At 45.1% G+C, this 12,000-nt stretch overlaps 2 protein-coding genes across 6 annotated transcripts in view; one reads left to right on the top strand and one right to left on the bottom strand.

The window, feature by feature from the left end:
• Positions 1–1,742, bottom strand: part of TADA2A (transcriptional adaptor 2A) — a 46,446-nt gene extending 44,704 nt beyond the window's left edge. For 2 of the 4 annotated variants that reach the window (XM_061390299.1, XM_061390302.1), the window contains exon 1: positions 1,639–1,742. The gene's annotated coding sequence lies outside the window, so the exon portion shown is untranslated. Of the gene's footprint in view, positions 1–1,576 lie in introns of all 4 variants that reach the window. The other 2 variants (XM_061390303.1, XM_061390300.1) reach the window with 2 other exon arrangements.
• A 156-nt stretch (positions 1,743–1,898) lies between these two features.
• Positions 1,899–12,000, top strand: part of ACACA (acetyl-CoA carboxylase alpha) — a 286,320-nt gene continuing 276,218 nt past the window's right edge. For both annotated transcript variants that reach the window (XM_061390286.1, XM_061390285.1), the window contains exon 1: positions 1,899–2,379. In XM_061390286.1, coding sequence (XP_061246270.1) covers positions 2,342–2,379 — 38 coding nt within the window. In that variant the 5' untranslated portion in view covers positions 1,899–2,341. The remainder of the gene's footprint in view (positions 2,380–12,000) is intronic.

Raw genomic sequence — 12,000 nt, 5'->3', positions numbered from 1 at the left:
CTCTCTCTCTCTCTCTCTCTCTCTCTCTCTGTTTTCTTCAGCATTGTTTACATTCTCCTTTGTAAGAATTACTTCTGAATGCATATTTTTCCCACTTCTAAACTAACGAAAGCAGGGACCACATCAAATAACAAATTTGTATGTCTTAAAGTACTTGGTGCATATTGCCAAGCAGAAAGAATTCAATAAACACAAATGCAGTGGACAAATGAGGGCTTCCCAGGTGGCTCAATGGTTAAGAATCTGCCTGCTAATGTCAGAGATATGGGTTCAACTCTGCCACGACTTAGTAACTAAACAACAATAATGGACAAATAAGTATTAGTTCTACAAAAAGGTTAGTTTATCTTTAGTTCTCCGACAGTGATTTTTTTCACCTAACAGTTTTAGCTTAGAATAAGTCATCATTAAGTGTATACAAAGCTCAGATAACACTGTCAATGAACTTGTCTTTTTCAGGATGAGTTGGAGTGGTTCTCCCTCTGCTCTAGACCAGAAAAAACGAGTTTGAAGAAACACGAGTTCAGTAAGAAGTATTACGCACTCAGTAACAAAATAATGTGTTAGTTGCTCAGTCATGTCCGACTCTGCGACTCTGCCTGTAGCCCACCAGGTTACTCTGTCCATGGGATTTTCCAGGCAGGAATACTGGAGTGGGTTGCCATTCTCTTCTCCACCACCGGACCTTCCCCACCCAGGGACTGAACCCGGGTCTCCTGCATTGCAGCTAGATTCTTTACTGTCTGGGCCACAAATAGTGAACATTTATTGAAGTTTTCTCTTAAGCTAGACACTGTGGCACCACTGTATGTGTATTATCTGTGAATCCTTACAATCTTCTGAGGCATGGAGCTTTTTCAAGGAGGGAAAGAAGCCCTGAAAGATTATTTGCACAATATCTTACAGTTAGTGAACAGCAGCGTCACTTCAACAGAGATTAATAGAGATAGTCAACTAAAGGATGTGTATAGCCTCATAAATGCTCCATGTTGTAAGCACAATATTGCAGTAAACAGAATATTCTTTCTCCACTCCATTCTTCTCACTGGAGACATTTCTGACGCTAACATTCACGAAAGGGTGGCTGCTACCTCCAAGTTAACATTTGCCAAAGTCCAAGAAGTTACTGGGAAGAGGAGGCAAGGTGCGTGAAGTAGAGGACAGGGGCAGACTTGGAAGAGATTCGCAGACAAGATTCGAAGCCTCACTTGGTCCCTCATTAATTATATGATCTTGGGCGTCATTTTACTGGAGACTCAGACAACCTCAGCTCTATAGATACGAAATGTCTACTTGGAAGGCCTATCTGAAAACAAGGGGTCACGTCAGTCCTTTGTTAACAACGGGATTTCGCGCTCCGCCACAGCAGCGACAGGAATGCCAAGGCGGGGACCCAGCGGACCGTTCAGGGGGCGGGGCGCGGCCCCAGGGCTCAGTCCCGGCCCGCGGCGCCCTCCCCCACCGCGCGGCGTGGCCCGTGCCTCACGCCCGCCCGCCTGCCCCTCTCGCCCCTGACGCCGCCGGGGCCCGCAGCCCGCCCGCAAACTGGCCGCCCCTCGCGGTCCCCGCCTCCCACCTAGTCCCGCGAGTGGGGCTCACGGCCGGCGGACAAGCTCCCCGGAGCACCTCGTGCCTCACCTCAGCGCGTTCCCCCTCCTCCGCGCCGGGGAAACGCCAGCCGTGCGCGCGCCCGAGCTTTGCGTGCGCGCTCACTGCGGGCGGCGCAGGCGCGAGCGGGCCGCGCGCCCGCCGCCTCCGCCCAGTCCCCGCCCCGGCCGTCTAATCCCCGTCGCGGGTGGCGCGCCTGCCGCCGCCGCCCCTGGCTCGGCCCCCGTTCGGGGCTCTCGGCCCCCGTCCGGGGCTCTCGCCGCGCGCCCGCCGCCGGCCTCTTGCAGAGAGGCCTGAGAGGCTGGGACTCTGAGCCGCCTGCCCGAGTTTTGAGTGGGACCAGTGATTACTTTTTCCTGAGGGCGTGTTGCTGGTCGCCGCGGACCGGCCGGTGCCTGGTGCCGCCGTTTTATCCGCTCCAGAGTGCGCTGAGCCGGAGAGGGCCAGTACTGCCCCGCTTTTGTGTTTTCTGACATTCCCACTCCCACCCTTGTTACCGCCTCGAAGGAGATCGAGGCTAAGCGCCTGGGCCCAAGGACGGCGAGCGGGGGTGGCCTCTCGAAGCCGTATCTTGCAGTGCCGCTCGTGGATTAATCAGACTGCCTGAATGGTTTAAGGGTACACGGGGTACGTTTGATTCAGATGCTCCTGGAACGTCGAAATTATCATCTTTGGAAAGAACCATCCCCTCTTTGGGCTTCAGGGGCCCAGATTGAGGCGCAATGATGAGAGGATGTGGTGGTCCACTCTGATGTCAATCTTGAGGGCTAGGTATGTCCCAACATCTCTTGTTACTACTACTAATTATTGTAATAGCTGCCATTTGTTGGGTATTTACTGCATGCCAGGTATTGTACAAAGGAGGTAGCAAACATGGTCTCATTTAATATTCAGAAACAACCTTGTGGGGTAGACACTCATTGTTACCATCCCCATTTTCCAGATGAAAACCTTTAGACGCTGCCTTGTGAATAACTTGGGATTACATGCTAGATCATGTATGAAAGGGGATTCACACAGTTGCTGAGCTTAACCATTATGCTACTATATCTGTTTAAGTCTTTCATTCATAAATTTGCCCAACCTCTTATAGAATTCATTTACACTTTCTGCCAGCGTGGCCTCTTTATTCATTTTTTTTTTTTTCTTTTAGTATCTGAGTAATACAAGTTCGTTCTGAAAAAAAAAAGATTTGCATGAGCAAAAATAATGTGAAAACCAGCTCCCCCCATGTAATTTAACATTTTGCTATACACTCTTTAAGATATTGTTTATGCTTAATGTCAGTAAATATAGAATAGTTTTACATATGTTGTATCCTGAAAATCTGTTTATTCATTCATTAATCAAATATCTAATGAGAAGACACTGTTGTACATGCTGGGAATTCAGCAGTGAATCAGTTTCTGCCTCATATAATAATGGGGGAGATTGACAGTAAGCAATACATAAACTATATTACTATGTAATAGCTAATGCCCAATAATGTGGCAGGTTTTTAAAAAAATCAAGACAACGGGATAAGAGTGATGGGATGATGCTGTATTAGATGGGGCAGACAAAAAAGGCCTCTACATCATAAGCTGAAATCTAATCATTAATGAGGGAGGTAGCTGTGTGTATTTCTAGAGAGAAACTGTTCTGGGAGAAAAGAAATGGCAATTAAAATAGCCCTGATTGCTTGGCATCTTGGAGAAGAAGCTAGATATTAGAGAAAGAAGTTGGGAAATAGGCAGAAACCATATCATGTATCTGGTAAGCCACGTTGGACTTTGGATTTTATTAGAATGTGACAGAATACCATGGAAGGGTTGAGAACAAAGGAATCATCAGATTTGTTTTAATTGCAGCCTTGGATTAGTGAAAGTGAAAGTTGCTCAGTCCTGTCTGACCCTTTGCGACCCCGTGGACTGTACAGTCGGTGGGATTCTCTAGGCCAGAATACTGCAGTGGGTAACCTTTCCCTTCTCCAGGGGATCTTCCCAACCCTGGGATTGAATCCAGGTCTCCTGCATTGCAGGCGGATTGTTTATCAGATTTGTTTTAAAAAGAATCACTAGCAGTTGTATGGAGAATAGATAGTGGAAGCATTAAAATTGCCCTTTCAATCATCCATTTTTAACAGTGTACTGGTGTTTCACCTGCGCCTTTACAACCACTCACCTCCACAAACGGAAACTGGCATCAAACCTTTAGGACTTATCTTCATGTTTTTTTCTCCTAAACTGAAAGTTTTTGATACTGGCTAGGGCGTGTATCCAGATCTGGACGTCATCACTATCAACAAACTGATATGAGTCATCAGCGTTTTACCGTTGAAAAACAGTCCCACGTGATTCAGGGATCTATTCATTAGAAACATAGCATTCAAGCACCTGGAAATTACCCTTCCTCTTCAATTGGTGTTAGGCCCTCATTAGAATTCTAAGCCCCAGTTTAGCCATTGTGTTTAAGAAAGATGTGGAGAAATTAAAAATGCATAGTGAGGGGAAGGATAACAGTGATGAAAGCAGTGTTTTTCTCAGTTTCTGCCTTCAGTATTGCAGTGGCATCAGTTATAACATGAGGAACACAAATTTGGAGGAGAAATGAAAGATTCTGTTTCAGATCTGCTTTGCAACCTGCATATGGGAATGACATAAATAAGTCTGAAGCTAAGAGGAGAGACCAGGGCTAAAACGATTTAACTGTATTAGAACTGTTTCTTTGGATGTAGGTTTTCTTTGTAACCTCAGTACCCGGAAGAACTTCCTGGACAAATATTTGCAAAATGAGCAGGTAAAAGCAAAGGCATGCATGAAGTCCTCAGGCAAAAGAAAGATTGTGTAAGGTAAAAAGAGGTGATGTCCAGTTTATGCTTTCACCAGAGGGCCACACACCTGAACATGACCTCTGAGTAGGGTGATAAGTCCCGATTTACTCAGAACAGTCCTGGTTTATACCTATTATCCCCCTATAATTAGCGAGGTTGCATTTCCCTCTTAGAAGTGTCTCTGTACAGTAAATTATATGGTCACTCTTTGAAGAAGGCCCTTCAGGGTCCAATGTCTTTCTCTTTCTTTGTCATTATTGCCCCCATCTTACTCTTCATTCTCCCACCAGGTAGAAGCACCTCCTTTTGCCCCTAGGCACTACTTCCAAGTTTCCTTTGCTAAGGTACCTTCACTTCAACTTAGACTTCATTTCCTCAGGTACATCTCTTCTGACCTCCCCAGGTCTGGATCGGGTATCCCTCTTGCATGCTTCCAGTGATCTGTGCTTAACCTGTGCTAGGAGAGACAACTCAGTACCTTGTTGCTCCCTCACTAAGCACTGTCTGTCAAGGAACCTGAAAAAAACAACTCTTGTCCTCTTAAAGACAGAAAGTTACGTTAATAATATTAAGACCAGTCCCTGTTGAACTAATATTTTTATAAAGAGTGACCTTCAGGACAGACTAATAGCACCTTCTCCAAGCCCTTCCATTCTTCACTAACTAAGGAGGTTGACCTTTTTTTTTTTTTTAGGAGGTTGACTTTTGAACTCAAATCCCAACAAGGAAAATTCCATCCTCCCATCAGGCTCTGTAACGTGGCTACCATTGATTGAGTCCAAAATCTGCCCCAAACTCCTCTCCCACTACTTAATCGCAGTGGTTAGAATCCGAAGTGCAGTTGCTGAGCCTTCCTCTCTGTGAAAATGATAGTCATTTCTAGTTACTATGTCCTGAGTGCCGAAAGACTAGAAACTTGATCTCCTCTTTTATTTATTTTTCTTGTATCTAAGGTGGCTGTTTGTAGTGTGGTATACAAATAGATAAGAACAGAGCATCTAAAAATCTAGCCATGCTTTCCCCATTTCAACTTCCTTCCCTTTAAACTCAGATAATGCCAGTCAATGTAAATTAGCCAGAGATTTAGTTCCGGGAGCAGAGCTCTGTGCCAAATACAAGGTCTCTTAAAGACAAGGAGTTTTCTGTGATGCACTTAGTAGACAGGGCTCCACTCCACCAAAGGCCTGAGCCCAGGAATTGCAGCTCCTTAGGGCTCAGCTCTTTTGAGTTCACACACTAGGAGCCTAGCGTGCTGCAGTCCATGGGGTCACAAAGAGTTGGACGCAACTTAACAACTGAACAACAACAAAAAAAAACTGACTCCACTATGGCCCAGCTCACGGCTGGTCCAGCCTCTTCGGCCTCTGTTGCTGCCTCTGCCATTCAGGAGCATTTCGATCCTCTTGTTTTCATTGGCTCCGTCCCTCCATGGCTTTCTCCTTTGATGGCCACCCTAGTCAAAGGAGTTAGGGAATATTAGTATTCCTTCTAGGAGGTTCCTAGATTGCTTTTATTTTTTTAATTAATTAATTTTAAAATTATTTATTTATTTTTGGCTGTGCTGGGTCTTGGTTACTTCGGGTGGATTTTCTGTTGCAGAGAGTGGAGTCTTCTGTTCGTTGCAGTACACAGGCTTCTCAGTGCGGTGACTTCTGTGGTTGCGGAGCACAGGCTCTAGGGCTCAAAGGTTTCAATAGTTGTGCACATGGGCTCAGTTGTTTCGTCGCGTGTGGGATCTTGCAGGACCAGGGACTGAACCTGTGTCCCTTGCCTTGACAGGCAGATTCTTAACCATTGGACCACCAGGGAGGTCCCTTTTTTTTTAAATTTACTTTTATTGAAGTATGGTGGAATTACAGTGTTGTGTTAATTACTGCTGTACAGCAAAGTGACTCAGTTACACATATATATACACATAAATACATTTTTTTCATATTCTTTTCTATTACATTTTATCAGAGTATTGAATATAGTTCTCTCTGCTATACAGAAGGACCTTGTTATTTATCCATCCTATATATACTAATTTGCATCTGCTAATCCCAGACTCCCACTCTTATTCTTTTCCTCCCCATTCCCACTTCGCCACCGCCAGTGTATTCTCCGTGTCCCTGATTTAGGTTCATTTGCTAGACTGCTCTTCTCACTTGATCACCCTCAACCATGACCATTCTGTCAAGGAAGGATTGAAGTACCTTTGCTAATCTACTTAAAGAAATGTAAGGTCTGCATACTGTTGTTTCTCTACACAGTGGTGTATCTGGGGTGCTTCTGCATAAATAAGGGTGCCCTAAAGTTTCCAGGTGGCGCTAGTGGTAAAGAACCCGCCTGCCAATGCAGGAGACATAAGAGACATGGTTTTAATCCCTGGGTTGGGAAGATCTCCTGGAGAAGGACATGGCAAACCTGCTCCAGTATTCTTGCCTGGAGAATCCCATGGACAGAGGAGCCTGGTGGGCTACACAGAGTCAGACACAACTGAAGTGACTTAGCACTCATGCAGAGATCTCAAAGGTGAGCAAGAAGGGGACAAGTTCTGCTAAAGGACCCCACTACAACCCATTCTTCAGATAAGTAAAAATGAGGTGCAGAGAGGTAAAACCTCTTACCCTAAGTCCTTCAGTTCCTAGGTAGTACAGCCAGAATTAAAATCATGTCTGTCCAAATGTAACTAATAAACTCCCGCTGGCTATTCAAGCTGAAAAGTTAGCAAGTTTTAGGATTTTCATAATCCCAGGGCCATTAAGCCTGATTTTCATGAATCTAGCCCTTTGCTACCCATCTCTTCTGCTTCTTCCTCACCTCACTGACATTTTTAATTTTTGGCTATACTGTGTAGCTTGTGGGATCTTAGTTCTCCTGTCAGGGATGGAACCTGGGCCCTGGCAGTGAGAGTGCCAAGTCCTAACCATTGGACTGGCAGGCAGTTCCCTCCCTGTCTTCTTTTTGATCTCTGTAATGCATAGGATGTCTCTTGGAACAGCAGGTCTGGGGTAGGATCTGAAAAGCTAGGTGAACCAGAAATGTCTTATTGCTGAATGACTCCTGTTTACCTGGAAAATTTTAAATGCCTACCAGGCAGCCTAGCTGCATGCCTTTCAGCCTGATGGACAAGGCCTCCACCTTTTGGCTTTCCAAACAGACTCCTAAAGTGTTCTGTGTAATTTGATGACAGGCAGTCTATACTCTTGCAACCAACAAGTACATGTTTGAAACATGAATTGTTAGAAACCAATTAATATAATTGAAAAGGTATGTAGTTTGAAAGAAGGCTTCAGGAAAGAAGCCTTTCCTGAATTTGAATCCTGTTCCACCCTTGACAACCTTCAAGCATTTAGGCAAATTATTACCTTTTTGTGCCTCTTTTCTCCTCATACATAAAACGAAAATAATACCTAATTTATAAGACTCTTATAAGGATATGATGGTGTATGTATAGTACCTAATTCATGGTGGGGGTCAAATAAATTATAATTGTGGTTTTAATTTTAATTCCAAAAGTGCTCCTTGGGACTTGCTTAGAAGTTATTTTAGGCTATGTTGGCTAGTGGTCAGCATTAGAATATTTTTGTTATTTGAATCAAGAACTATCTTCTGGAAACCTGTAGGTTTCTTAAACACTGAGCAATTAAACAGAATTTTCTTTTGCTGCATGCTTCTTTTTCTTTTAAAACAATTGAGTAATGAGTTTGACTTTTTTAAGTCAAACCAGAATACTGGAGTGGGTAGCCTTTCCTTTCTCCAGGGAATCTTCCCAGCCTAGGGATCGAACCCAGGTCTCTCGAATTTCGGGCAGATTCTTTCCCAGCTGAGCCACAAGGGAAGCCCAAGAATACTGAAGTGGTTAGCCTATCCCTTCTCCAGCAGATCTTCCCCACCCAGGAATCGAACCAGGGTCTCTTGCATTACAGGCGGATTCTTTACCAATTGAGCTATCAGGGAAGCCCTTTTATTCAGTTATTTTGGCTGCACTGAGCCTTTGTTGTTGAATAGGCTTTCTCTAGTTGCGGAGAGCAGGGGCTACTCTCTAGTAGCGGTGTGCGGGCTTCTCACTGTGGTGGCTTCTCTGGTTGCAGAGCATGAGCCTTAGAGCTCACGGCCTTCAGTGGTTGTGTCACCTAGGCTGAGTAGTTGTGGCTCTCAGGCTCTAGAGTGAAGGCTCCATAGTCGCTGTGCACGGGCTCAGTTGCCCTGAGGCATGTGGAACCTTCCTGGACCAGGGATCAAATCCATGTCCCCTGCATTGGCAGGTGGATTCTTAACCACTGGACCACCAAGGAAGTCTCACTGCCTTCTTCTTTAGCATCTTCCTCACTGTACAAAACTAAAGAAGGTGTACGTTATCTTGCAGGTCATAGGGCAAGTGTATAGTTGCAGTCAAGGATAGCTAATCAGGCTTACCTCAAATGCAGGACACACTCAGGAGCTCTGTCTCATTTAATTGATGTAAATAGTGTACAGACTTATGCATTACAAGCAATTAACTATAAAAATGTTCTATAGAGTACTACTGTAATCAAATAAAACTCACAAGGTTACTCTGATGCATATTTAATGATACATATAATTGTTATTGTGCTGCATGATAATTAAACCTTAAATGTTAAGCTGTTTACATAAATGGTCTAACCAGTTGTTTTTATGCAGCGAAACACATTATTTAGTGTTTGCTCACTTTATTAATTTTCTGGAATCTATAATCATGCCAAGGACAGCAGTTTTCCCTGAAGCACTTTACTATTAAATCATGCACTCATACACACACAAACATACTCTTCAAAATGACACAGCAGTATTGTCTCCCTACCTGACACTAAAAATAGCTACTTTGCAAGGTTCTTCGTGGGCTTCTCAGGTGGCACTCGTGGTAAAGAAGCCGCCTGCCAATGCAGGAGACCTAAGAGATGCGAGTTCAATCTCGGGATCGGGAAGATCCCCTGGAGTAGGAAATAGGATTCTTGCCTGGAAAATTCCATGAACAGAGGAGCCTGATGGGCTACAGTCTGTGGGGTCATAAAGAGTCAGACACAACTTGGCACACACACAGTGCAAGGCTCTTTGTATATACTTTCTCATTTCAGTCCTTAAAAATCTCTTAAGGGGAGCGCAGGGGCAGCCTCCAGTGATGCCTGCAGGCCGGCGGGGTCCCCTGTTCCAGGCTGGCTCACCTGCGCCCCCACGGGGTCCGCGCTGCAGGAGAGATGCCCTCGCCCCTCCCGCGGCGCCCTCACCTGCCCGGCGACCTCTCACCGTCGAGAAAAAAAAAAAAAAATCTCTTAAGGGAGGTGTTGTTACTCCCATTTTTACTGGTGCAGAAATTGATGCTCAGAGAATGGAAGCAGGCAGCGTAGTGGAGGTTCAGACTTCTGTTACCAGCCTCTAGACTTTATACGACCTCAGAAGGTAGTGCACCCCAGCAGAGATATGTCAAGTTTCTTTTTTTTTTTTTTAGAAAATAGAATGGCTCTTTAGAAATATGGAATATGTACGCACGTCCAAAAGGAGAAGTCAGCCTTCAAGAGGGAGGGATTAGTTAATAATGGAAGAACTGGAACCTGTTGAAGCTGATTTTCTTATGCCCATTCAAGGAAGAGAGTCTTAGCCAACAAATTTTAAGCATTTTATATATATGTGTGTGTATATATATGTGTGTGTATGTATATGTGTGTATATATGTGTGTGTGTATATATGTGTGTGTATATATGTGTGTGTGTGTGTATGTGTGTATATATATATATATATATATATATATATATATAGGCCTCCCAGGTGGCACTAGTGTAGAGAACCCACCTGCCAATGCAGGAGACTTAAGAGATGCAGGTTCGATCCCTGGGTGGGAAAGATCCCCTGGAGGAGGACATGGCAACCCATCCAGTATTCTTGCCTGGAGAATCACATGGACAGAGGAGCCTGGTAGACTACACAGTCCTTGGAGTTGCAGAAGAGTGACTGAGCGACTAAGCACACACACGCGCACACACACACACACACACACACACACGTAATAAAACAGGCTCTGCCCTTGAAAAGAAGCTCGGTGTCCAGTGGAGAGATGGGCAGCAGATAGTTACAATACAAGGTAATATGTGCTGTAACAGTGATGTGCTAGTACACTGAGGGCTCCGAGAAGAGATCGGCCAATTCTAGGGAGAATTAAGGGGTAGGTCTCTGGGAAGTGATGAGATAAGTCTTAGAGAAGAATGGGAAGGAAATTCCAAACGGATTAAATTACCCAAAGAAGCATGAGATAGCACGATCAGTTTGGTCTGTGTAATTGGAGTACAGAGAGCAAGAAAGGCGAGCCATTGACTGTGAAGCTGCATGGTACACAGGGGTCAGACCAGAGCAGGCTTCAGATGTTACTCCAGAGGCTGTGGCGAGCCAGTAGGGTATTTTGAGTCGGGGAGTGGTAATAACTAATCTGGTTTTAGATCTAGCTCTCTGGCAGTGATGTGGACTAAAAGGTGGCAAAAGGAAAGACCAGGAATTTCAGAAGTCCAAGTAAGAGATGATGAGGGCTTGAACTAACATGGTTGGAATGGGGATGAGGAAAAGTAAATGGATTTAAGGTGTTTAAGAAGTAATGGAGGGGAATTCCATGGTGCTTCCATGGCTAGGTCTTTGTGCTCTCAGCTGCCATGGGCCCAAGTTTGATCCCTGGTTGGGAAACTAAAATCCTACCGGTCGAGTGTTGTGTCTAAAATAGTAATCGTTAATAGTAATAGTGTGGGGTGGGGAGGAGTAAGTTGGTAGGATTAAAGATGATTCTCAAATGTCCAACTCAGGTAACTGGTGGATGATGGCACTTCTAACCAAGAGAGGGACCATAGGGCAAACAGACACAAAGAGGGAAAGGGCAGGTTTGTTCTGTAAACTTTGAGTTTGAGGTGTTTGCAGCAGTGGTACCCCACTCCAGTACCCTTGCCTGGAAAATCCCATGGACGGAGGAGCCTGGTAGGCTACAGTCCATGGGGTCGAAAAGAGTCTGACACGACTGAGAAACTTCACTTTCACTTTTCACTCTTATGCATTGGAGAAGGAAATGGCAACCCACTCCAGTGTTCTTGCCTGGAGAATCCCAGGGACAGGGGAGCCTGGTGGGCTTCCGTCTATGGGGTCGCACAGAGTCGGACAGGACTGAAGTGACTTAGCAGCAGCAGGCTGTACAGGTGATGTTCAGTTGGCAGATTCTAAAGCTAAAAGAGAAGACTTCCCTGGTCATCCAGAGGTTAAGTATTTGTTTCCCAGTACAGGGAACATGGGTTCAATCCCTGATCCGGAAAGAATCCTCAAGCCTCAGAGCAACTACGCCTCTGTGCCACAACTACTATGCCAGTGCTCCAGAGCCCACTCGCGGCAACTACTGAAGCCCTTGTGCCTAGATCCTGTGCTCCACAGCGGGAGGAGCCACTGCAATAAGATTGCAACTGCAGCTAGCAAGTAGTCCCCGCTCTCTGCAGCTTGAGAAAACCCATGCCCAGGAACGAAAACTCAGTGCAACCAAAAATAAATTAAAAATAAAAAGCTAAAGGAGAGATCTGGGTCAGAGAGACAGATTAGGAAATCAGCACAAATC

This window comes from Bos javanicus, chromosome 19, assembly GCF_032452875.1.
Source record: "Bos javanicus breed banteng chromosome 19, ARS-OSU_banteng_1.0, whole genome shotgun sequence".
In the NCBI taxonomy this organism is placed as follows: domain Eukaryota; kingdom Metazoa; phylum Chordata; class Mammalia; order Artiodactyla; family Bovidae; genus Bos; species Bos javanicus.
The sequence above is the reverse complement of the archived record's forward strand: the minus strand, read 5'-3'. Positions and strand labels throughout refer to the sequence as shown.